This window comes from Giraffa tippelskirchi, chromosome X, assembly GCF_054371585.1.
Source record: "Giraffa tippelskirchi isolate mGirTip1 chromosome X, T2T-mGirTip1v1.2.pri, whole genome shotgun sequence".
Lineage (NCBI taxonomy): Eukaryota > Metazoa > Chordata > Mammalia > Artiodactyla > Giraffidae > Giraffa > Giraffa tippelskirchi.
This window is the reverse complement of record NC_137289.1, coordinates 101,023,344-101,049,510: the sequence shown is the minus strand read 5'-3', so window position 1 is coordinate 101,049,510 and position 26,167 is coordinate 101,023,344. Positions and strand designations below refer to the sequence as shown.

General features: G+C 45.3%; 1 protein-coding gene and 1 pseudogene across 5 annotated transcripts; one reads left to right on the top strand and one right to left on the bottom strand.

Annotated features, from left to right (window-relative positions):
* Nucleotides 1–26,167, bottom strand: GNL3L (G protein nucleolar 3 like). Of its 4 annotated transcripts, none has more exons than XM_081565492.1 (17): nucleotides 25,963–26,167; nucleotides 23,654–23,721; nucleotides 18,670–18,803; nucleotides 16,394–16,434; nucleotides 15,383–15,490; nucleotides 14,136–14,252; nucleotides 13,477–13,560; nucleotides 13,179–13,314; nucleotides 12,158–12,261; nucleotides 10,272–10,416; nucleotides 7,752–7,839; nucleotides 7,080–7,254; nucleotides 6,856–6,998; nucleotides 4,586–4,722; nucleotides 2,367–2,494; nucleotides 1,895–2,114; nucleotides 1–308 (listed from the first exon to the last, which is right to left on the bottom strand). In XM_081565492.1, the coding sequence occupies exons 3-17, from the start codon at nucleotides 18,716–18,718 to the stop codon at nucleotides 226–228; spliced, it is 1,758 nt and encodes a 585-aa protein (XP_081421618.1). In that variant the 5' UTR covers nucleotides 18,719–18,803; nucleotides 23,654–23,721; nucleotides 25,963–26,167; the 3' UTR covers nucleotides 1–225. The 4 variants fall into 4 exon arrangements, with proteins under 4 accessions (XP_081421618.1, XP_081421617.1, XP_081421620.1 ...); XM_081565491.1 differs by having other exon boundaries at nucleotides 26,073–26,167; XM_081565494.1 differs by lacking the exon at nucleotides 18,670–18,803.
* On the top strand, nucleotides 5,260–6,450 carry LOC145536342 (cyclin-dependent kinase 2-associated protein 1 pseudogene; annotated as a pseudogene). The gene has a single exon (XR_014075779.1). The product of XR_014075779.1 is annotated as a cyclin-dependent kinase 2-associated protein 1 pseudogene (transcript).

Here is a 26,167-nt window from a genome sequence, read left to right as displayed (position 1 = left end):
TTCTGATTATTTCTTTTATTTCTCTTGTAAACAGAGTAGGGATTAAATAAAGGTATTAGGTTTGTCAGCTTCAGACACTTGGGACATTTTTTTTTTTTTTCCTGGAGAATGGAGGGAAGTGGGTGAGGGGTTCTTTTAATATGCAGGTGCTTCAGGGAGAAGCAAACCATTTCATCTGTTATTTCCATTGGAACTGGAGTTGGGGAGGGAGGTGAGATCAGTGGATCAGTCACCAGCACTGTCATCACCATTGCCAGAGAGGTCAAGAGCGGACATCATGGAATCAGACAGCTTGCTGGCAAGTTTATCTGCAGATGGAGAAAAACAGGAAGTCATTTGGTGGTTGGCTTGCCAACAGGAGGCTTGCAGGAGCTAGGCTACATTTATCTTTGTCTGCACCAAACTCCCAAACTGGCTCCCTAACTGCCCACCATCAACACTAAACAAAGCAACTGGTGGGCTACTGGCAGCCCACTACTGAACCTCACAGAAAGACCCATTTGTCTACCTGTGAAATGATCACCCCAAAATAGTTTGTATCTCAGAGTCACACTACTGAGCTTCAAGTATATTTCTTATCTCTTCCTAGTATCAAAACAGCTCTTTTCTTTTACTGTGTTGAACTTAGCACTCTGCCATCAGCAGTGCTTTGTAAGACCCCCAAAGCTCTTACAGCAAACCAGCAGGATGGCAGTAGGGGCTTTGAACCTGAATGCTCACCTCCAGCCTTCAGCCACACCCTATTATTCCTCGGGATTTTCCTCAGACATAACCTCCTTCAGGAAGCCTTCTCTGATCACCTCTATCCCACCACAACCTTCAGGCTGGGTTAGGTTCCCTTGTTTTATTTTCTATGTCTTCATAGTGATCACTTTGTGTTCCCAATGTCTGTTTTCTTATCTCCTCCTCACTCCAGTAAGACCAGCAGTTAAAGAGCAATTAATCTCTGTATTCCCAGGACTCAGTGTAGGATCAGGCCAAGAGCAAATCGTTATGAACATAGTCTAGTTCAAAGAACAGGGCTTATGGGATCAATCAATCCTAGGTTCACATTTTGGCCCAAATACCTGGAGTCTCTGGGACCCAGTTTCCTCACTCACCGAATGAGAATAAGACTTTTCCAATGAGTTAGTGAAAATTAGTATAGAATGAAGACCTAAGGGGACCAGCGACACAATGGACCACCATTAAAATAAAGGGACTTCTTTTGTGAATTGATGGGGAAATATCTGTAATATATGTCGAGTGGAAAAATGATGTGGCAAATTGTATGTTCAGGAAACTAACATTTGTCTAAAAAAGAGAACAAGGAATATATAGATATTTGCCTGTATACCTACCCCAGGAATGAGATACAAGAAATTAACTGGTTGCCTCTGGGGGGAGGCCTGGAACTAGGGGACTGGAGACTTTAATGTATATCCTTTTGTACCCTTTGGACTTTGAGTGTTTTATCTATAGATAAAGTAAACATATATATGTAGCCTGAAAGCTTCTTAACACATAGAAAGGAATGATAAATAAATGGTGGTATTTGATACATAAGACTAGGCCAGTGGTTCTCCAAGTGTGGCCCCCAGAGGAGCAACATCAGCACTGACTAGGAACCAGTTAGCAACATAAAATCTCAGCCCCCGCCAACAGACAACCTACTCAACTAGAAACTCTGGGGGTGGGTCCCAGAATCCTGTGTTTTAATAAACCTCCAAGGCAATTCTAAAATAAGCTACTGAAGTTTGAGGACCACTCTGCTAGCAGGTGATCCTCCTAACCCATCCCTGCCCCCTAATCCTGGCAGAGGGTTGGACACATGGAGATCCTCATTTAGGAGCCCTTAATTAAGGCCTCAGGTGGTTCCTTTTTGGAGCACAGGAGGGTGGTCAGGTCCTCCCACCTGCACGCTTCTGGTTCTTCTTTTTATTCTTCAGGGCAGACGCCAGAGCCTGGCCCTGCTGCAGGGGGTCTGTCTCCATGATCCTCTGTAGCACTGGGCGGCGGTCCACTGGGCAAACATTCACCATGCTATTGTTCCTTGGGTGAAGGTCCACATTGCGCTTAGCCCATCCCATCTGATGACGGTTTGGATTGGTGCAATACCCAGTAAGATCTCCAATCTGGGGAAAGTGAGGAGAACAGTGAGGTCTGGGCCCCCAAAATAACTCCAAAGGCTTCTGCAAAGGAGGCAGGGACAGGCTTGGCAAAGGATGTACCCTGCCTACAACCAGGGTGCCCACAGGGAGTGAATGAATGACCTGTACCTCCCCATTATTATAGGTGGACCTCGTGGGAGCCAGGTGGAAGGGACTGACTATTTCCCATAGCCCTTGGGTAGAGGAGAGGGTTGCCATGAAGAAAGAGACAGGTACCTTATACACAGTGGTTTTATTTTCCATGGCATCTGCTATTTTCACCATCGGAGAATGGAGCCACTTGATCTCCATTTCGAGCGGGTCCGTGTCACCCAACAACTCATCTGATTCTCCAGTGGCCAAGCCTTTAACACAATCAATACCACTGTCAGGGCCCTGGCTCCTTTCTGCTACCAGACCCCCAGTCAGGCCTCAGTGGAAAGGATATGTGGACACTATCCAGGGGAGTCAAGAAGGAAGGCTCTTTTATTCCTGCTGGGAGGCCACATAACAAAGGATTAAAGGTGTGGGTTTTCCACTAGGGTACCTGCTTGCTGGTCTTGGAGCCTCAGCTTCCTCATCTGAAAAGCAGAATGCCACAAGCCCTATAACACAGGGCTGCTGTGAATCACAGCAATGGGTACCTGAAATGCACTGGCCTGAGACACTGCTGTATAAATGGCAGCTACTGGGATTCCCTCCCCAGGACCAGGCCTCTCTCCCTATTTTGCTGGTGCCTTGTCTGGAGCTGGCCTCTACTACAGACAACAAATGCGCACATTTCCCTGGGCCCATATTACCCTCGCACCTCTTCTAAACTTTGCCCCATCTCCTTCCTTGGGCCTCTAATCCCTAATCACTCTTCAAGATTCAACACTAGGGCAACTAGGAAACTCTGATTATTAACCACTTCCTCTTCTCAATTTCTGGGACGTCAATCATTTGCTAAAGTGCATTCTCACTGCCAGAGCCCCACTTGCCCTCACATACAGCCCTAAAAATGTGAGCTCTAATTCCTCCCAAATGCCCACTTGACAGAAAAGTAAAGTTCAGAAAGAGGGCTGACTTGCCCGAAGCCACATGGGGAATATATCCTGAAGCAGGAAAGCCTCTTGTCTTCATTTGTAATCCAAGCACACTAAAAGAAGGAAAGCTACTGGCCCTCAAGAGAAACAGAGTAACTGGAAGCCAGGCCAGCCAAGACTTTCTCCACTACCCTAGAGTGTTCACAGACAGGCCCAGAGAGCACCGGGCACCTTTCTTGGGTGGGGTAGAAAAGGAAGGAGCTGCAGATGGTAGAATAGCTGAAGAGAATAAACTTCCCACAGGAGTTTCTGAAAGTCATACCTTTGTACTCCAACAAATAACCATCTTAATAACAGCTAATATTTACCAAGCACGTGCTATATGCCAGGCACTAGGTTTTACATATTAAATAAGTTTTCACAACTATCTTATCAGGTGTGTGCTATCATCCCATTGTACAGATGATGTCATTGGTCATGGAGAGGTTAAGAAACTTGTGCAGCACGACACAGCTAACAAAACTCAGATTTTAATCCAGGCAGTTCATTCTTCTAACCACTCAGATACACTGAGCTGGAAGAGTCTTCAACAACAGGGAAAGAGAGCTAGTTTGAATGCCACATCTGCCTGTCACCGACCATGTACCATTTAGCAAGTATCACCTTTCTGTGTCTCAGATGCCTCACCCACCAATGGGGACAAGAATAAAAATGCAGGAATGGACATGCAATAGCTGTGGCAAAACCTGGGGCAATGAGAAGGGTTTTCTTTTTTGTTTCCTTTTTTAATTGGAGAATAACTGCTTTACAATGTTGTGATGGTTTCTGCCATACCTCATCGTGAATCAGTCATAGGTATATATATATATGACCCTCCCTCTTGAACCTCCCTGCCACTTCCCATCCCATCCCACCCCTCTAGATTGTCACAGATCACCAGATTCAGCTCCCTGTGTCAAACAGCAAATTCCCACTGGCTATCTATTTTACATATGGTAATGTATATGTTTCAATGCTACTCTCTCTATTCATCCTACCTTCTCCTTCCCTTCATTATGTCCACCAGTCTGTTCTCTATGTCTATGGAGAGAAAGGGCTTTTGAGAGAAGTATCTCGGTCCACTCCAGGCCTCAAGAGATGGGGAAAGGAAACTCACGCTTCCTAAACACCTTACCATGTTCCAGGTATTTTGCTGTTTTTTTTGTATTTACTAAGAGCCCACAACCAGCCAATCCCCCACTCCACTCCACCACTACCCTATCTTCCTGTGACCCAAATTCTAATTCTTCACTTTGTGGGAAAAGACATTAACCTTAAAGATGTTTAAAATAGTTCTCCCCAAGCCAGACTACAGCCAGAGCATGGGGAGGTCAAACATGGGACCTGTCGTCAGGTGTGTGTGGCTCCACTAGGGCAGGAAACCCTACTTACATTCCATGGTGTCTTCATTGGCTTGCTCGGTATCCTCAATGTCAAAGACCTCAGTCATCTCCTTAACGATCTCAGCACTGAGATGAGTAGGCAGAGTGTGGGTGGAGGGTGGGAGTGTATAGAAGCTGATCTTCCCGCTGCATTGGGAGGTGGGAAGAAATTGACGTTATTAAGACAACAAATGACAAATGAGGACTTTGCTGGTGGTCCAGTGGTTAAGAATCCACGTGCTAATTCAGGGGACACAGGTTTGATCCCTGGTCCAGGAAGATTCCACATGCCACAGGGCAACTAAGCCCATCGCCACACCTACTGAGCCCCACACGCTGCAATTACTGAAGCCCATATACTCTAGAGCCTGTGCTCCACAATAAAATATTGAAATGATGACGCCCGGCCGCGGTGCGCCGGGGCGCCCCCTCCCGGCCGCGGCGCGCCGGGGCGCCCCCTCCCGGCCCCGGCCGGCCCCGCTCGCTCTGCTCAAAGTTTGCGGCCGCCCCTGCGCCCGCGCGCCCGCCCGATGTATGGGTGATATACTGCAGCGGGTGTCAGGGTGAGGGACGGCCATATTTGCCGGTGTGGCCCGAGCCGTCAACAACAAAAAGTGCGCGGGAGCTCGGCGGGCGCACGGACGGGCGCATGGACGCCGGGACCACCTCGCCGCCGCAGGGTCTCGCCGCTGCCGCCGCCGCTGCCGCCCTCTCAGGCCGGGCCCCGCTGCGCCCCGGCGCGCCCCGCCGCTGGGGGGGATGTCTTACAAACTGAACTTGACCGCGCACATGCCCGCCGCCTCCCTCAACGCCGCTGGGAGCGTCCACCCGCCCTCCACTAGCATGGCGACGTCTTCACAGTACCGCCAGCTGCTGAGTGACTACGGGCCGCCATCTCTAGGCTATACCCAGGGTGCTGGGAACAGCCAGGTGCCCCAGAGCAAATATGCTGAGCTGCTGGCCATCATCGAAGAGCTGGGGAAGGAGATCAGACCCACCTACGCGGGCAGCAAGAGTGCGATGGAGAGACTAAAACGAGGCATCATCCACGCCCGAGGATTGGTGCGGGAGTGCCTGGCTGAAACGGAACGGAACGCCAGGTCCTAGCTGCCTTGTGAGCCTGGAAGGTTTTCCAGCTTCTTCCCAGAGGAGAAGTTATGGTTCACCTCCCTTGTTCAGATGAAACTTTTGTTTTCAAAATGGTTAACCAGTTCAGTTTCTCCTCCCCCTGCCCCTCCCATGGTTCACTTAGGCTCTGAATCTACAGTCTCTTTAAGATTGAGGAAAGATTTTGCAATTGATTAGGAGTTACATTTGAAATAGGAACTTCCCAGATGTTTGTGGTTTTGTTTTCTTTTTTTAAAAGCATTGATTCAAAAGATGCACGTAGAAGTTACCTATCTTACAGCAAACTAGTTTTGACTCTAAGATAACAGTGTCTGGTTTTCTTTTGAATACATTTATGTTAACCCAGATTGTTCTGTATTCCTTTTCACAAGCTGATACAACTTGAAGTTTTTTTTTTAGTAGTACGGACTTGACAGCACACTAACCTAGTAGCCAGTCCCCTCGTTTGCCATACGGTATAGATTCTGCTTAATGTAACTTCTTTTTTGCTTAAGCATATTTGCATGATTATTAGTGCTTTGAAGTCCATTCTAAAATGCACAAGTTATAAATACAGAAGAAAGAGCAACCTCCCAAACCAAACCTAACAAGGACCCCTGAAATTTTTCCTAAGACTGTATGTAGATTTCAGTTCTGCCTTTTCTGAGGGTTGACCCAAACATCTGGAAGAAAATGGAACTGTTTGTGTCTTTGTATTTATTACTTGATGTAATAAAGCTTATTTTCATTAAAAAAAATAAAATAAAATACTGAAATGAGAAGCCCACACACTGTAACTAGAGAGTAGCCCCCACTCACCACAACTAAAGAAAGCCAACATACAGCAACAAAGACCCAGCACAGCCAAACATAAATAAATGAATAAGTAAAAATTTTAATTGTATGTAAAAAAAAAGCAAATGACCAGTCAAAGAAAGAATGAGTTTTCAAGCCAGAAACAGTGAGGGTCAACTAGAAAGCCCAGACAGTAACTTCTGAACAAGAGGTTGAATTGCTGGATAATCACTGGGCATGAGATGCTGAGCAGGATGTGACCTGATGCCTTGGCCTTCCCTATCCAGGAAGTCAGGCTGCCCCGCTGCTGCAGTGAAAACAGATGAGCCCCCTGGTGGAGCCTGACTCCCAGAAGGCCTCACCCTTACCCCTACTCACCTCACCCAGTCAGCCAGGACAGCTTTGGCTGCCTGCTCCTGACTGTATACACCCCCCTTCTTCTTCTTCCCCAAGCGGTGGGCCACTGCAGTCAGAAAGTGCTCAGTGGTCTGAAACCCAGAGACACCATAATAGCTGGAAATCTGGTAAAGAAAGGACGAAATCATGGGTAAGAAAGAAGGGCCATTGGAGCAAGGCAAGGCATAAGTGAGAGCCCTGCATACCTCCTCCAGGTTGCAGCGTTGCAGGATGGTCTCCACCGGGGTCACAGGGTCCGCCAGCTTCTGCACATGAATGCAATTGCGCAGGATAGTGCCCACCTCTGAGTTGGGTCCTGGGACGATGCCCGGGGCATCCAGCAGCCTGATGAACTTGTCCAAGTAGACCTCCTGCATGAACCTGGGTCAGGAGAGGGGAGATACGAGAGGACGTAGGACAGTGATGAGCCCAGATGTGTCTGGCATCCTCTGGGCCAAGCACCCAGTGGAGAGAAGGAGTGTGACAAATGGCACATAGATGAAGGTGGAGAGATGTGGGGTCTTATTCTAGTCTGATTCACTTCCACCACCAGGTACTGAGCTGCAGGACCGCAGGCAAGCCTCTGACTCTCTGAGCCTGTTGGTTCATCGAGGAAGCAGAGCTGCTTACTCGGAGCCCAATCTTGCATGATTGTCAGGAGGCTTCAAGGAGCTGTGGCCAGGGGGCGGGGGGACACCCAGCTGGGTGCCTGGCCCAAACCCAGGGTGTGCCAGGTAAATGAGGGCTATGACTTAAACTCCCATGCCTACGGCAGAATCAGAAGCTGGTCCAAGATAAGGGACAGGGGTTGAAGGCATGGCAGTTGGGAAATGGTAAGGTGAAGGACCTGTGAAGTAGGGGAGCAAGCAGGTACTTACTTGGTGACCCCAGGAACGGCTCCCACACTACATGCACGGCTGCGCTTCAGACTATTGATCAGGCTGCTCTTTCCAACATTGGGAAGGCCTACAAAGGAGCAGCAGATAGCTCAGGGCAGGAAGCGTCCTCAGAAATATTTGGGACAGCCTGTGTGTGGGAGGCACGGGCAGTGTGACCAGGCCATGGGAAGCCAAAAACAGAGCCCGGCCTCCTGTCTTCCTATCCAAGGCCCTGACCAAGCCCCTCCATGGCCTCTCTATCCCTCTCCTCTGCATGTGAGCACCCTGGCTAGATGTGTTCCTCTCACTAGATGTGACACTCACCTCCCACTTACAACCAGCTTGGGAAAGGTGCTGGATGCAAGGCCTCTGTGACACAATCCAATGGATGGTGGGCACTGGGAAGTGTCGTAAAACAGAACCATCCATTCTGGTGTATAATTCACCTGATGGGGGGTAGGGGGTGAGGGGTGGGGGGTAGGGCTCCTCTCTGAGATGTCAGTCTTTGAGGAGCTTTCTGTCTGTGGTTTGTTTTTCTGTTTGGGCATCCGTAAGCGCCTCTCAGTCTACAGATATCCTTATCTATTTCTTACTCACTGGGTCTCTCATTCCCACCATTCTCTTTCTCTGTGTGCTAGAACTTACATGTGTACCATTCCCTGATAGATGTGCCTATGTGTATATCCCTTGTGTGTAGAAGTCTTTGTGTATCTTCTCTTGGCTGTTCTCATTCTAAATACCATTGCTTTTCCCATTTCTGTCTTTCTCTCTGTGTATCTAAGCAACTCTTTCTCTGCCAGTTTGTCTCACTTTCTCTCGTTATGGCCATTGTCCTTTCTCTCAAATTCTCCCCACCCCACCAATTCTGCCTCTTTGTTAATTCCCTCTAGGCCAACTCCTCTTAGCTCTTTCTGTACATGGGCCTTCTCTCAGTGGGCTTTTCTCCCTACATGAATCACTGTGTCTCTTTTTCTCTGTGTCTCTCTAGTCCTCTCTCTGCCTCTATTTCTCTACATATACATATATATCTGTCTCATCATAGATGTGTGTCTGTGTCTCTGACATGATTGTGTCTGAGGGTCGAATGCATCTGGGCACAGGTGTCTCTCTATGGCTCTGTTTGCTTGGAGGGGAGTTGGCTAAGCGTGTGGGAAGGGCTTGGTCTGCATGTATTTTGCCTCTGGATCTGCAAGTGTCTTCATATGTGTGTATCTGTACATGTGTCTGTGGATCCATATGTGTGTATAGGTCTGGGTGTACATTCTTCAGTGTCTGCATCTTTGTTCCTGCTTCTTTCTATGTGCATCTCCCTCTGAATCTCTTTATCCCTGAGTTTGACTCACTCGTTTTTTCCTTGGGTACACATGTCTCCCTCTCTACTCACATGAGAGGGTCTCTAGCCCTCTCATGTCTCTCTCTGCAGGTCTCTGCACACATTGTTGTGATCACATCTCCCTCTGTCTGCATGCCTCTGTCATTCAACTCTGTCTTCCTTTTCCACTCCCCACCAATCCCACCATTTGGTTTTCCAGATATTTTTCTGTATCTATTCAGGTATTTACCTTTTTGTTTCCAGCTCTTTCTCCAATGTTTTTTTCTCTTGGCTTCATGTTTTTCCGTTGCTGGTCTATCTCTGCCTCTCTCAACTTCCCGGTTCCTTTCCCAGCAGCTTTCCTTCAATGCCCTGGGTTCCAGGTTTGAGCCTCAGCTCTGTCTTATCTCACACAGGGGTGAACCCTACAAGTCCCTTTCCTTTCTCTGAGCCCTAGTGTTCTTATCTATGAAAGGGAGATGTTCACCCCTCTCTCCCACAGCTCTGGTGGGATGCATGCATGCGTGCTCAGTCATGTCTGACTCTTTGCAACCCCATGGACTGTAGCCCACCAGGTTCCTCTGTCCATGGGATTTCCCAGGCAAGAATACTGGATGAGGCAACCATTCCCTTCTCCAGAGTGGTAGGATGACATGGGTTAACTTTAAGCCCAGCCCCACACATTTAGTCCAGGGTTCTAATACTCCAACTACAGTGGTGATTCTGAGTATGCCTCCCCATGTCCACCAATCCAAATCACAAATCACAAGAGCCTTCCTGGGACTTCCTTGGTGGCATAGTGGGTAAGAATCTGCCTGCCAATCTAGGGGACAAGGGTTCAATCCCTGATCCAGGAAGATTTCACATGCCTCAGGGCAACTCAGCCCATACGAGCTGCAACTACTGAAGCCTGTGCACCCTAGAGCCCATGCTCCACAATAAGAGAACCCACAATAATAAATGAAACCCAAGCACTGCAACTACTGAGTAGCCCCCACTTGCCGCAATGAGACAAAGCCCATGCAGCAACAAAAACCCAGTGCTGCCAAAATAAATAAATACCTTAAAAAAAAAAAAGAAGGACCCTTCCTAAACAGCTCCTCTCCTCCCTAGCCAAAAGTAACATGAAGTTCCCAGAATCCTTTCCCCCAATGAAGGCCCTGCATAAGGAAGAAGCCTGGGTCCCACGACCTCCCCCAAGGCCTTACCCACAACGCCCACACGGATATGGGTGCGCACTTCACCAAGGCGGCAATAGTTCCCCAGAACCCTCATGAGGTTTTCAGCTCCAAAGCAGGCTTTGCTTTTCAGCAGTGACTCAGAGGCTTGATCCACTGGCACACTGCAGCGATTCTGGAAAATGAGGGGTATTACAGAAGAGGCATCAGATGAGAGATGTGGTCTAAGCGCAGATTTCCAAATTTCAGGACTGCCTCCCTATTATCACTGAGATCCCCAGCATGAAGTGAAGAGCTTCTTACACAGGCCCTGAACACCTGCCATTTCCCTGCTTCCAAAAGGCCTATTTTTTCCAGTTTTTCCACCTCCAGTCTTCTGTCTCAGTCTCTGCCTAGACATACATCGCTTGCCTCCCTCAGCAGGAGCAGGACAGCCTCCTCGCCTCTAACCAGGCCAGGTTTGAGTTCAAACTCTGCCTCTCACAGGTATGAGGCCAGCAAATTCTGATTCCATTCTCTGGGCTTCAGTGAACCCTGTCTACACAATGAGGACATTTGCTTCCCTGTCCAAGGAAAGAAGAGATACTGTCTGGCCCACATAGAGCCTACCTTCCCTTGATTCCTCACACAGGACAAGGCCATTTCAGCCTCCATCTCCTTATTCCTAATGCCACCTCCTCTGCCCAGAATGCCCTTTCATCTCTTCCTCTCTCCTTACTTACCTACCATACTACTACAAAATAGGAATTGACTTAAATATCCATTAATAAGAAATAGGTTAAGGAGCTAAATCCTTAAAGTGGAATACAGAACAAAGAAAAACCTGTTATAAAAGGATGCTTATCACATTTTTGATAGCTAAAAGGCAAAACATTATAAAGGAACTACCATGTTTCTCCCAGATGAACAGAGATTTAAATGTTTAATGATATCAAATATTGGCAAGGGTGTAGGGAATTAGGCCCTCTCACACATTCATCTGTCCTAGTAGTGGGAAGATAAATTGGTATAGCCACTTGGGTGCAGGGTAGAGGAGGGAGGAGGGGCTGGGGAGCAATTTGTCAGTATCTAGGAAAATATAAAATGCAAAATACCTATGACCCAGCCACTCTACCTCTCAGTACCCAACCTACACAAACACTTGCTGACTAGCCAAGAAGATGTGTAAGGGTATGTATTATAGTACTGCTTATAATGATAAAAAAAAATTGAAACTATCTTTATTTAGTGTTAGAAAGGTAGAACTCTATAGAAAGATCTTCAAGGGAAAAAAGTACACCACAGGATGACATATATGATACACCCAAGCACTATTTTCTCTATATACAAATCCACATACAATATAAAGCACAGAAAAACATCTGGAAGGATACACACCAAACTAACAACGGTGTTTAATCTGGTTTATGGATAAAGGAGATTGGAATTAGGGGTAATAGTGAAAGGATATTCAAGCTACATCTATACAGTTGACCCTTGAACAACATAGGTTTGAATGGTTCAGGTCCACTTATATGCAAGTTTTTACACTAATAAATACTACAGTACTACATGATTTACAGTTGGGTGAATCTGTAAATGCAGAACTGCAGATACTGAGGTCCAACTACAAGTTATATATGGATTTTCCACTGTGCAGAAGGTGGATGTCCCTATCCCCTGTTTAGTTCAAGGGTCAACTGTAATTGTTTTTACATTTTCTACTTTATTTTTTAATAAGTAAGTTTTACACTTTGTACAGAACTGAAAAAAATGTCCCCCAGGACCCACTTTCTCTCCCTAGAAGCAACAAATGTTTCTGTACACTTTAATTGAGTCTGACATTGAAAACATATTTCTATGTTAATGATATAATTAGAAAAGAGTGTAGCCCAGGCTACTGTGTAAGAGGCTAGATGTTTCTGGCTCCAGCTTACCAGGTTTTTGACCTGATGCTGAGTACTGGCCTTGAAAGCCACAGTTGGCAGCTCATTCCGAAGGTATTCCAGCCACTTCTCCACAACCTCCTTGGGGACCAGGTCTAGGAAAAATAGGAACGGATAGGACTGGTAAGAACATCACCTCATGGCTCACTGCAAAGATGCAGCCACCCACAACCCAGGTGTGGCCCACATTCTGCCAACAGATAATCTCCCTAGCCTGCCAGTCCCTGTCCAGTCCCCAGGTTAATCAGAAAGGGCAGTCTAGTCTAGGGGACAAGTTGGCCCTCTCTAAGTAGACCTCTGTTTCTTCAAGGACAATGGGTAACCAGCTATATTCCTAGATGCCTTCCTTCCAGACCTGGGGCCTGGTACCAGAGGCCTCCCAAAGACTGTTTTCCATTCCCTCCCCGGATTATTCTAGGTTGGGCCAAATGTCAAAAATAGCCTTGAAAAAAATGGCTACCATTTATGACATACTGACCATGTTTGTACCAAGCACTTTATCATTAATTCTCACAATGATCCTATGAGATTGGGACAATCACAGCCCATTTTACACCTAGAAAAATGGAAGCTCTCAGGTGACATGACTTGTCCAAGATTCCAGAGAAAATAGACATCAAAACTGGGATGAAATCCAGACCAGAGTGACTTCTGAGCGCATCCATATGCTCTTCTGCCCCACCATCTGGGATCCAGCATGGGGGAGAAGAGGAACTCTCTAGCACTGGCCAGGCACAAATAAAGCTCAAAATAGCAAAAACAGGGAACTGAAAGGCAGACAGGCTTTAACTCCATTCTCAACTTCTGTTATATTGTGTGGTGTGTGTGTGCATGTTTCAACAAGTGACTTTACCTCTCAAATCCCTAGCTTTAAAAACTCAAACAAGAATTCCTACCTTGCACAACTATTATGAATACCACTGAGTTGCTGTGTCTCAGGGCCTGGTCCAAGCTAGTCTTTTAAGAAGGCTTGGCCCCTGCCCTGCCTTACCCAATCCTGTCCAACACCTACCAATCTTGTTCAAGACCAGGACCAGCTTCTTGTTCCCTTCTGCCTGTAGGACAGTCTCCTCCATTTGGAAGCAGCGGCAGCCCAATGGGTCCCTGGAATCCAGGACTTCTAGAATCACATCAGAGTATTCCACCACCTGCAGGGCAGGGAAGAGGGTAAGAAGGCAAGGAAAGAACTGGGCAGGAATCAAAAGGCCCATGAAAGAAGATGTCTTCATCTTAGGAAAAACAGAAACAGAGAGGAGACACAACTGGATTGGTGCCCTCCCTAAAGGGCCTTAAGAAATGGGCCCCCATACCTTACGGAACTCCTTGTAATAAGCCTTCCTTGTAGCCTCATCATCCAGTTGAGGAAACATATTTAATTCTTGCAAAACTTCCTCCTAAAGGAAAAAAAAGAGGATGGTCCAGGGGAAAAGAGTGAGAGCCGTCTTTGGCAACCATGGGAGGCTGCGAGAGTCATGTGAATCCCAGCCGACCACGAGCAACAAAATCAAGAAAAGGAAAGGACAGACCCACATGGTCCATGTGTGTGCCTATTTGTAAGTTTGTGTTTGAGTACCAACTAGAGGACTGGGTATGCACCTGAGTATATAAGGAGGAATTTAAGAGGGAGGTGTAAGTGAGGAAAACAATCTATGGGGAAAATGGGATGGAGGAAGCAAAATGTGTTCTTTATACTAGAAAAGAAACTTTGAACTGGAAAGGGTATATTCTGTGAGATGAGATTATATGCCAGAAATGCAGTAAGAAGTCCTAGAAAGAAGTCGACTCCTCTCCTAAGTTTCACTTCACACTCTCAATCTTTCTCTCCCCCTGTCTCCCAGTCCTCCCCACTCCCAATCCCCAGGCTTTGTGTTTCAGCTTGGGAGAAAGGACCTAATCAGGGCTCTCCAGTCACAGATACAGCTCTTCACCTCCCTCTCACCCTCCCGAGGGGCAAAGACTGCTCTCTCACCTTGCGTCCAAATTCCTCTTGGCGTCGCAGGACATCCTGGCAGTAGCTTTCAATGGTCCTACGTCGGTGTCTCTCTTGCTCCCGGGCAGTCTGCTGCTTCTCCCTCATCTCCTCAACCTAACAAGTGACCATACAAAAGGGCTGAAGCTGATGAGGTGTGCAATCTAAGGGAGGGATGGAAGACCAAGAGTAATAGGGAGCAGGTGACAGAGGGAGAAAACAGTGTGACTTGGCACAAGTGGGAGGAGCAGGGATACATGGAGGGAGAAGACATGACAGCAAGAGATAAAGAGATAAGGGGTTTGAAGGAAAGAAAGACAAAGAGATGAATGAGGGGAAAGCATGGCAGACACTAATACAAGGAAAGTATATAAAGCTGAGAGAGATCGTGTCCTAGGCAGTGGGAACCACTTAGGACCAGAGAGGGGGGAAAAAAAGGCCCTGGGACAACAGCGGATGAGACGGTTGGATGGCATCACCGACTCGATGGACATGAGTTTGAGCAAGCTCCAGGAGTTGATGATGGACAGGGAAGCCTGGCATACTGCAGTCCATGGGGTCGCAAAGAGTCGGACATGACTGAGTGACTGAACTGAACTGAATTGACTGGGATATTCCATCATTTAAAGAACAGCAAAAGAAACTGGAAAAAAGGAAGAAGGACATCCAGGAGAGATGACAGGAAAACCAAAGTGACAAGTGTGTCAAAAAAAAGCCTGCATATGTAAAATAGATAGCCAATGGGAATTTGCTGTGTGACTCAGGAACTCAAACCAGGGCTCTAGAGGGGTGGGATGGGGAGGGAGGTGGGAGGGAAGTTCAAGAGAGAGGGGACATATGTATACCTATGGCTAATTCATGCTGATGTGTGGCAGAAACCAACACAATACTGTAAAGCAATTATCCTTCAATTACAAATAAATAATTTTTTTTTAAAAGCATGGTCTCAAATGCTGAGAATTGAATAAGATGAGGGAAGAAAGCGATCCATGAGTCTGATGTTAGAGAACATGCTGGTGAGACTGGCAGGGTCATTCCAGTGGAGCAGTGAGAACAAAAACCAGACAGCTATGAACTGGGAGGTGAGCAAATGGAGACACTAAATCAAGTATCAAAGCAACTGCCCTTTCTTTCCTTTCCACAAACAACCTCAATAACCCTAACAATTCTGGCCTTTGCCTTTCAACATTTCCATGGACCTGGCAGTCAAGTCAGGCCCTCTCTCTCCCCCAAGGGAAAGGGCTTACCCTCTTTTTCTTTAACTCAGCCTCCCGACTGGCATGATCATTGGAGTGGACAAACTGGGGAGAGGAGGCCACTTTGGTGACTGCTTTCTTCCCATTCTGCTTTGCAGGCTGGTTACCAAAGAAGAGAGAAAAAAATGAAGAGTTAATGAACCCACAGAAATCACCCTTCCCGGGGGGGTTAAAGCTGCTCACAAGTGGATTTGTGGGAGTAAAGAGGAGAGAAGCAAACAAAAAGGGCTCTGCCCCCCAGAAGTCTATTCATATGACCAGAAAGACCCTTCTTCCCCTAGCTAGGCAGGGACTAAGTAAAGAATACCAGGAAGGGAGGGGGAGCAGTAAGTAGAAAGGTTTCCCAAGTAAAGGCCAAGGGAATACTAAATAGCTCTCCAAATGCAGCCCTTGGAACAGTAGGAGCATCATCTGGGCACTTATCAGATGCTGAGACAGACCCACTAAATCAGAAACTCAAGCAATCTGTGTTTTAACCAACCCTCCAGGTGATTCTGCAGGGCTAAAGTTTGAGAACTTTAACCATGCTAAAATTTAAGAACTGCTGCTCTGACACAAGTCCTATTTGTCCACAATTTTCCCAGCGAGACCAGGAGATTCAGCAGCTAGGCCAAAGACTGAGTCCTGCCTCTCCATGAGCAACAGAGACTTGGGAATTAAGACTCAAGTCCCAGGTGAGCTACCTTGAACCTAGGAACTTTCTCAATGAGGGTCAGTTTCTTCATCTAAAAAAAAATGAGATGATGACAATCCCTATCAAGGTAAACTAAGCACAAGGCAGTATATGGCTTGTGGTGGGAACTTAATAAATGTTGCTGCTTCTCTGCTGAAGCCACCCAAATGGCTTTTAGGAACGCCAAATCTGCTGACTCCAATGTGGTGCTCTATTTGGAGTCACCCAATATCTACTTGGTTTTGCGGGCCTCTTCTGGGGTGGGCAACCTGTTTCCAACCTTGTCTCCAACAATGGGTATACCTTACCTGAGAGTGGTACCAACTTACCTTCTTGCAGCCTTTGGAACCTTTACTTGGCTTTTTATTTTCTAAAAAAAAAAAAAAAAAAAAAGCCATCATCCACCTACCCTACATTCTTTGAACCTTAATGGAGGTCAGGCAACACTGGGAATCTAAGGAAGCCTTAGACACCATGTCTCTCTAGGCACACAAGACAGACATGGAGCTGGCAGCTACAGTGTCAGAGGAGGTACTGGATATAATGTTTCAGTGAATACTTGAAACATTATATCCAGTGCAAACTGAAACAATTCTTAAGGGAATCCTGTGAAGAGAGCAACAGGAACATGCACTTCTAACTCCTCTCTTACAACTTCTAGCTGAGGCAGCGCAACAATTTTGGCACCAGGCTAAAGTGGGGGGCTGGCAGCATGAGAAGGTGATCTGAGGAGTCCCAGCCAGCTAAACCAGAGTAAATGCCCTCAGCCCATGGGGAGAGAACTGTCCTTTCCTGCTGACCCTGTTCATGCTATTGCCTCCCAAGGTAATTACACTACTCAGCCAAACTGCAGCCTCCCTTTGATTTAAGGAGGAGAGAGCTCATCTTCTACAATCACACTTTAACAAAGCCTAGGAAAGTAAAAGGCCTCTCCCCACTTCAATGAGAAGTCCCAGGAAAGTAAAAGGCCTCTCCCCACTTCAATGAGAAGTCCCTTCTGTCACCTCCTTCACAACCAGCCTCTCAGAAAGAATGGCATCCCATAATTCTCACCATTTGCAAAGGGGCTAAAGGAATTCCTACAGGAAGGTTCTAGAAGGTCAGGATATACAAACAAATAAAGGAGCAGCTTGCTATTATCAGACTGAGGACAGGCTCCCCAATCACATCAGGTGGTTCACATCAAAGCAGAGTTACTGTAGGAAACAGATGATTTAAATACTACTTATTCTTAAGGAGATTCAAGAAGATACTTCAAAGGAACTATATAAGAAAAAGATTCCCAAAATGTGATACTGAATAAAAATTCAATCAATGTAGTGAAAAACAGAATGAACATCACTAACAACCAAATTAATAAGCTAGAAGGTCAAGGGAAGAGCTTCTTTAAAACAGAACAAACATACAAAGAAAAGTATAAAATAGAAAATGGAGAATGGACTCAAGAGACCTAGTATCTAAATTAAGAAGAGTTTCAGAAAGAGAAAAGATATAAATGGAGAAGCGATTATTTTTTAAAATACTAGGTAAACATTTTCCAAGTTGAAAACAGGATTCAGGTTTCAGGCCAGAAAGGCACATGGAGCATCAAGATTAACAAAAAAGGACATATATATGCCCTGGACATATATTGATGAAATTTCTGAGCCCCAGAGACAAAAAGAAAATCTTGTAAACTTCCAAACAGAAGGCATTCCCAGCAAAGGAGAGAGAAACAGACAGCCTTCTCAAAGCCACAATTCTGAACACTTAAGACAGAAGAATAAACATTACAAAGTAATGAGGCAAGGGACAGTATTCCAAGTCAAATTTCTACAAATGACCAATAAGATCACTCTTATGTGAAGGTAAAGGAAATCTTCAGATGTAGAAAGATTACCACCAGCATTCTCTGTAAAATGACTTGAGGAAGTATATCTGCAAAAATAAGCATAAAACCATGCTAAAGGTCTCACTTTGGAAGCGTAGGATAAAAATAGTTATTATTTAACTTTGATAAAGTGATACAGAAATTTAGTTACATGATAAAGTGATACAGAAATTTAGTTACACTTGATTTAAATATGAATGCAATTACCAACATAATTTTAAGTACTGGTGGGAGATTTTTTTAACTTGTTAAACTTTTTAGAAGTAATAAGGGAATAAGACGAAACAAACAAAAAATATAAAATAAGATGGTAGAAATCAGACCAAACATATTAGTTATAATAATGAAAGTAAATGGACTGAATTTCCCTGTTACAAAAAAATCAGATCCAAAGTCTTTTCTTCCACAATATTCATGTTGCAATGAAAAGAATGTGAGGCTTGGAATTAACCAGTTTTGGCCATTTTACTCAACAATTTCCATCGACCTAACTTCCCTGGAAAATGAGGGCCACGACGAAAGAAAATATATCACTTAGAGAGGGGAAAAAACATCTGCTTCAGAGAGAAGGAGGGGGAGGAGAAACAGGGAAGAAGGTAGGGGTGCATTCACCACTCACAACGCTGCAACACCCAGGAGCCCCTGTTATTGTTCTTTAATAGCTTCAGAGAGAAAACAGCTACCATTTTTAGCCAGCCAGAGTTAGGTTCCTGTTCTGGTTCAATAACTACCTACCTATATGACCTTGAAGAATTTTCTTAAATCTGAGCACCAATATCGCCATCTACCAACTCTCATTGATATTCAGCAGCGGAAGGTAGGGGAGATGCTTCATGGTGCAGCTCTCCACATCCTGGGCTAGAGAAACCCTGGACCCAAATGGTAATGATAATGATTAAATCTAGGAAGGTTACTGAGAAGCCCTAGAAAGAGTGTTCAAATACAATTTCAACTGTTGTATATTTTTGCATGGCTATTAAAAAGGAGAGTGAGTGTGTTTTACCATTTAAAAGAAAAGCAGTCTCAGACACCCCTCTCAACTATCTTCAAGTACATTTGTTCAACCTCCCAGAGACTTCCAAAACACTGATGCCACTTGGTTCTTTATTCAGTGGCCACCCCATTTCCCTCCCTGTGCAGCTTACACAGCCTGTCATTATGATGGATTACATAGCTATGCAACCAATCACTGATGGCTGTAAATCTTTTAAATGTCTTTAACAGGTAATACAGTCATATAGTTCCAAAATAAAACCATGTCAGATGTAAAAAACAAACTTACCGTCACCAGTGCAGGAAAGTGGGGGGATAAACTGGGAGATTGGGACTGACATATACACGCTACTATAAAAAATGGGGTTTCTCTGGTGGCTCAGACAGTAAAGAATCTGCCTGCAATGCAGGAGACCCAGGTTTGATCCCTGGGTCGAGAAAATCCTCTGGAGAAGGGAATGGCTATCCAGTCCAGTATTCAACTCTGGAGAATTCCATGGACAGAGGATCCTGGCGGGCTACAGTTCATAGGGTCACAGAGTTGGACACAACTAAGTGACTAACACTTTCACTTTCAGATATAAACTAGAAAACTAATAAGGACCTACAGTATAGCACAGGGCTCCCCTAGTGACTCAGATGGCAAAGAATCCACCTGCAATGCAGGAGATGCAGGTTTGATCCCCGAGTTGGCAAGATCCCCTGGAGAAAGAAATGGCAACTCACTCCAGTATTTTTGCCTGGGAAATCCCGTGGACAGAGGAGCCTGGTGGGCTACAATCTATGGGGTTGCAAGAGTTGGACATGACTGAGCTACTCAACAACAGCAGTAACAGTATAGCACAAGGAACTATACTCAATACTCTGTAACGGCCTATATCAGAAAAGAATCTAAAAAAGAGTGGGTATATGTATAACTGATTCACTTTGCTATACACCTGAAACACATTGTAAATCAACTATACTCCAATAAAAATTATTAAAAATAAATAAAAACATGTATCCTCAGAGGTCTCCCTCCCACACTTGTCCCTAGTCCCTGCCGTCCTTTCACCGCAAGAAACCACTTTATTAGTTTGTCACACATCATTCAGTTTCTTTGTGCAAATACAAATATATATTCTTATTCTCCTATTTTCTCCCAAGGAAGGTAATATACTGTGTACTCCTGTCAGTAACTTGCTTTTTTCACTTAACCAATCCTGGAGATCTTTCCATCAAACTGTTTTTCCATACTACTTCACTTCTTTCAATTGCCAGGATTCCTTTGTATGCATATACTCTATTTACTCTATTTAACCAGCTAATTATTGTCTTTTTCATCGCTATCAATGTTACCAATAAAAATTAATTTAAAAAAATAAAATAGAAATTCTATTATTATCTTGTATTTGATGTTCTTAGAGTATAAACTAATTTTGTTCACTTTTTTTTGTGCTGCTTGAAAAAATGATTATTTGTTTTTGGTATTGACATAACCAAAGCCTGACTCTTGATGGAATTATCATTATATAAAGTAAGTGATTTTTTTTTAACCAAGCCCTACATAGGCAGGGCCACCATTCACACAAAATACAAGGCCACTGGGTTGCACAATTTTCATCCAGTCTATCCAGTGTGCTATCCACATGCTATTTTCTCCTTGGGCTATGGCAGGATAAAGCCAGGGAAGCACAAAATCTGTCCTACCACCTTTGCCTTATCTCTAATAAGGAAAAGTCCATGTATCACAGTTGTCTTCTCCCTCTAGACTATAAACATCATGGTGGAAGGAGAGGGGATTGAGTTAGCATTACTGAGACATTCTAGTGCCTGACACACAATTAAGTGCCCAATAGCTATGCCTGGTCATGCTGCGCCCTTGGGACAAAAATATAAACCAGGTGTCAGTGAGAAGTTAACAGCATGGTAGAAGAGACAGGGGCTTTCCCGGTGGCTCAGTGGTAAAGAATTCGCCTGCAATACAGGAGCTGCAGGAAACATGGGCTCTATCCCTGAGTCTGGAAGATCCCCTGGGGGAGGGCATGGCAATCCACTCCAATATTCTTGCCTGGAGTATCCCATGGACAGATGAGCCTGGTGGGCTATAGTCCATGGGATCGCAAAGGGTTGGACATGACTGAAGTGACTTAGCAGCAGCAGAAGAGACAGACCCAATCTACAGAGTTACTAGCCCTGGTTCGTATGGGTGCACAGACAACTGGAAACCAAGGGAGGAAGTTAACAGGAGCAATTTCCAGAGGAAGTGATATATAGGACGAATTTCCACAGGAAGTGATATGTAAGTTGAAATCTGAAAAACAGGCAAGAGTTATCCCATTAAAGGATGAGAAGGAAAAGGAATCCTGAAGGCAGAAACAACAGCAATTTATCCACACTGTCTGTTTCACAGTAAGAAAAATCCATAGCTCAAGAGATGTCAGACAACAATTTTGTGGCAGAACACTGTATGAATCCTCTGAAGGGTTAAACTCCAAAGACAAATGAAGGCTGAATCTTTTAAGCCAATACTTAATAGAGTGCTTATTATGTGCCCGGCACTCTTCTAAGTGTTCTACCTATTTTAATGAATTAAATCCTCACAAAAAAGATCTTCACAACCCAGATAATCACAATGGTGTGATCACTCACCTAGAGCCAGACATCCTGGAATGCAGAGTCAAATGGGCCTTAGGAAGCCTCACTACAAACAAAGCTAGTGGAGGTGATGGAATTGCAGTTGAGCTATTTCAAATCCTCAAAGATGATGCTGTGAAAGGGCTACACTCAATATGCCAGCAAATTTGGAAAATTCAGCAGTGGCCACAGGACTGGAAAAGGGCAGTTTTCATTCCAATCTCAAAGAAAGGCAATGCCAAAGAATGCTCAAACTACTGCACAATTGCATTCATCTCACATGCTAGTAAAGTAATGTCCAAAATTCTCCAAGCCAGGCTTCAACAGTACATGAACTGAGAACTTCCAGATGTTCAAGGTGGATTTAGAAAAGGCAGAGGAACCAGAGATCAAATTGCCAACATCCACTGGATGATCAAAAAAGCAAGAGAGTTCCAGAAAAACAACTACTTCTGCTTTATCGACTATGCCAAAGTCTTTGACTGTGTGGACCACAACAAACTTTGGAAAATTCTTAAAGAGATGGGCATACCAGACCACCTGACATGCCTCTTGAGAAACCTGTATGCAGGTGAGGAAGCAACAGTTAGAACTAGACAGGTAACAACAGACTGGTTCCAAGTAGGGAAAGGAGTCAAGGCTGTATATTGTCACCCTGCTTACTTAACTTATATGCAGAGTATATCATGAGAAACGCTGGCCTGGATGAAGCACAAGCTGTAATCAAAAATAAAAAATAAATAAATAAAATAAAATATTGGCTATAAAAAAAAGGTTGCCGGAAGAAATATCAATAACCTCAGATATGCAGATGACACCACCCTTATGGCAGAAAGTGGAGAACTAAAGAACCTCTTGAAGAAAGTGAAGGAGAGTGAAAAAGCTGGCTTAAAACTCAACATTCAGAAAACTAAGATCATGGCATCTGGTCCCATCACTTCATGGCAAATAGATGGGGAAACAGTGGAAACAGTGAGAGACTATTTTTGGGGGCTCCAAAATCACTGCAAATGGTGACTGAGCTATGAAATTAAAAGATGCTTGCTCCTTGGAAGAAAACTTATGACCAACCTAGACAGCATATTAAAAAGCATAGACATTACTTTGCCAACAAAGGTCCATCTAGTCAAAGCTATGGTTTTTCCAGTAGTCATGTATGGATGTGAGAGTTGGACTATAAAGAAAGCTGAGCGCTGAAGAATTGATGCTTTTGAACTGTGGTGTTGGAGAAGACTCTTGAGAGTCCCTTGGACTGCAAGGAGATCCAACCAGTTCATCCTAAAGGAAATCAGTCCTGAATATTCATTAGAAGGACTGATGTTGAAGCTGAAATTCCAATACTTTGGCCACCTGATGTGAAGAACTTACTCATTTGAAAAGACCCTGACACTGGGAAAGATTGAAGGCGGGAGGAGAAGGGGACGACAGAGGATGAGATGGTTGGATGGCATCACCGACTCAATGGACATGAGTTTGAGTAAACTCTGGGAGTTGGTGATGGACAAGGAGGCCTGGCGTGCTGCAGTCCATGGGGTCACAAAGAGTCGGACATGAATAAGCAAATGAACTGAACTGAAATCCTCACAACACTATTTGGCAAATACTATTTCTTTTTATTTCTTTATTAAGTAGCAACTATTATTATTCTCCTCTTCCCCTATCCCATCCCCACCCATTTTGTAGATAAGGAGAATGAAGTTAAGTAAGTTGCCCAAGGCCACACACATGTAAGTGGAAGAACTGAGATTCAAACTCAGTCTGGCTCCAGAGTCCATGCTCTTAACCACTGGCACAATCTATGATACCAACTTATAGGTACAACTTATAATAAAGAAAAATGCTAAGCTGTGTTAGGGTTACAGGCAGTGTAATATGGTATTTACCACTATTCACCTACAGTCTCTTGATCAAGTGACTTAACCTTGCTCAGCCTTGGTTTCCTTATCTGTAAAATGGGTATGGGGGATAAGGTGAGGGAAAACAGCAATAATACCATACATAAAAGACAGACTGAATGATCTGGCTTATACTGGGCAATTTTTTAAAGCTGCCTTGAAATACTGTATTTATTAAAGCTTAGGACTGGGAAGGAGCAGTAAAAGAAACTCACTGTGTCTAAGTTTCATCATGATGACTAACTTGAAAGCAGGTAGATTCAAATCTGCAGCCTTTTGTTTCCTGTCGGAATGGGAGAAGAACCAATTTGAAGACAGAGAGGGGAACCACAATGCCACAAGCTCCCTTCTAAGCCCCCTGAAGGCAAAATAAAATGTTAAAGAACATAAGGAAGCCCTAAAAATTAGAGGAATCTGAGTGAAGGGGTTATACTGGAGCTGGTGTCTGGTATGGCTGAATATAATTATTAATAATAATATAGGGAAAGTAGGTGTAAACCTGTCTTCCTGGGTGGGGTCAGTGCCTCAATGCATCCGATGGGATCCTGGGTCCTCAATCCTCCACCCTGTAGTGTTATATACCTTAGGCAAGGGACTAGCACTAAACTTCTCTACTCTAAGGGGAGAGGGGTATGCAAGGACAATCTGTTTCTACACACAGTATTTACTGCATCTCTTTTCCCCAAATACGGAGTTCTATGTCTCATCTATCCTGGGAGTGAGGGGACGGGGGAGACATATCCTAGGGAATAAGGGACCTCTGAATAGAGCATTTTTTCTGTATGTCTATGTGGACTGAGGTCAGTGCAAAATCTTGGGGGAGAGGGGGAAAAAAATCTGTGCCTGTATATATGGCTGGGGTCTGTTCCTTGGCAGATTCCTTGATTGCAGGGAGAGCAGGAGGCTTTTTGTCACTCTACTCCAGGATACAGAGGAACTGGAAAAATTGGCACAGTGGCTGTGTGCATCTCTGCTGCATGGAAGAGGAGCACAGGTCTGTACATCTGTGTGTGTTGGGGGGGGTGGTCTTGAGTCTCTTTACCCTAGGGAGGGCCATGGGATGGGACTGATACGCCTACCTCCACTACAAGATGACATTAGTTCATTAGTGCCATGCTAACAAAGGGTGGAATTATTCAGTTTTCCATGAACACTGACCTGCACCTTGCCTGCAGTGGGCTATCTAGACCTTTCCAGGGAGGTGGGAGGGGCATTATCTGCTTATCTTGCATACCTGTTGAAGTCAGCAGTGTGGTAACACTGAAGGAAAAGGACCTCTGGTTCTCTATATAGGGAGGGGGGATGCAGCTATAAAGTCAATGGAATGGCTCTTACACTGGGGGGAGAGGGTGGTTTCCTATGGGGCTTTTTTTCCCTGGATGGAGAGAAAAAGGTCTGAGCTCCTCTACCTTGGATAAGGGGGAGCCCATATGCACTGCACTGTGGGGTGATCAGTGATGTCACTGCCTCTCAATATTGCAAGGCACTTCTCTGCTCTCTTGGGGTCTCTCCTTTCCTACAGTTGGTGATTCTAAATCCTTGGAAGGGCAGAGGAGAAGGAATGATCTGTGTCTACCTAAAAAGAAGAATAAATCTGAATCCCTCTTCCCCAGGGGACCCAGAAGAGGCAGTTCTCTCTCTTCATAGGTTAAGGCCTGCTGCTGTTTTCTGTGGGGCATTTTTGGTGGGTCAAGCCTTAACAAATTCAGTCAGTCAGCGCCTGGGGAGAAGGTGATCAGGCCTGACTTTCCTCAATGGGGACTCACTCTAGCCTAGAAAGGGTATATCTGCGTGGTTCTCTGTGGACTGAGGCTTGTGCGTCAAAACACTTAGGGAGGGGTGGTCTAGCACTTCTGCAGGAATGGTCGCAGGGCATCAGTCAATTAGTTACACAGAGGCAAAGTAGGGAGGTCTCTAGGTCTAGACGCTAAGGGAAAGAGGTTCACTCAACTGTTTATTAGCTCCTCTGTTGTAGTGGTCGGGCGGAGGTGGGGGTAAATACATCAAAGCCTCTGTCATAAGGGAAAAGGTGCACCGAAGTGTACCTGCCAGTAGAAATCTGCGCGGTTCAGCCTCGTGAGGAGGGAAGATATATCTCTTTACGGGGGAGTGTCGATGTCGCCACACCTTTGTGGTGTCCACGCCCGTCTACACTGGAAAAGTGCGGAATGGAGCCTCACTACCCTAAAGGAGAAGGGCACTCCACGCTTCTCCACACAAGCGGGATCTGTAATTCTCCATAAAGGGTGTCCAGGTGTCTACTGGAGAAGGGAATAGCAACCCACTTCAGTATTCTTGCCTGGAAAATTCCACGGACAGAGGAACCTGGCGGGCTACAGTCCATGGGATCGCAAAGAGTCGGACACGACTGAGCGACTAACACACACAGAGGGGTCTACGCCTATCTAGATAAGGTGGTCCGTGCCCTCTACTCACAAGAATGAGTTTGGGCTCATGTCCACGTGCCGAGAAATCCCTGTCTCTCATCCGGGCCCTTCTACCCTGAAAGGAACCTGACTCTTACCTCTCTGTTCTGGGGCTGAGGGAGCCTCTGGTTTCACCGCAAACAGTTGATCCTTTCCGCGCGGCCGGCTAGATGAGCTCTCATCACAAAAAAAGGGAGTAGTTTCTTACCTTCACTTCCGGCGGAGCTCTGAAAAGAGAAGACAGCACGACACTGTTGGCCCAGGGGCTGCGCTCGCGCCGCTAGTCTTCGACTTCCGGATCCC

Coding starts and splice junctions, on each gene's coding strand:
- GNL3L (XM_081565492.1), bottom strand. CDS start 18,718: ATGGCGATATTGGTGCTCAGATTTAAGAAAATTCTTCAAGGTCATATA. Junction 15,491..16,393: donor GTTCCAAAGGCTGCAAGAAG/GTAAGTTGGTAC, acceptor TTTGGTAACCAG/CCTGCAAAGCAGAATGGGAA. Junction 14,253..15,382: donor CTGAGTTAAAGAAAAAGAGG/GTAAGCCCTTTC, acceptor GTCACTTGTTAG/GTTGAGGAGATGAGGGAGAA.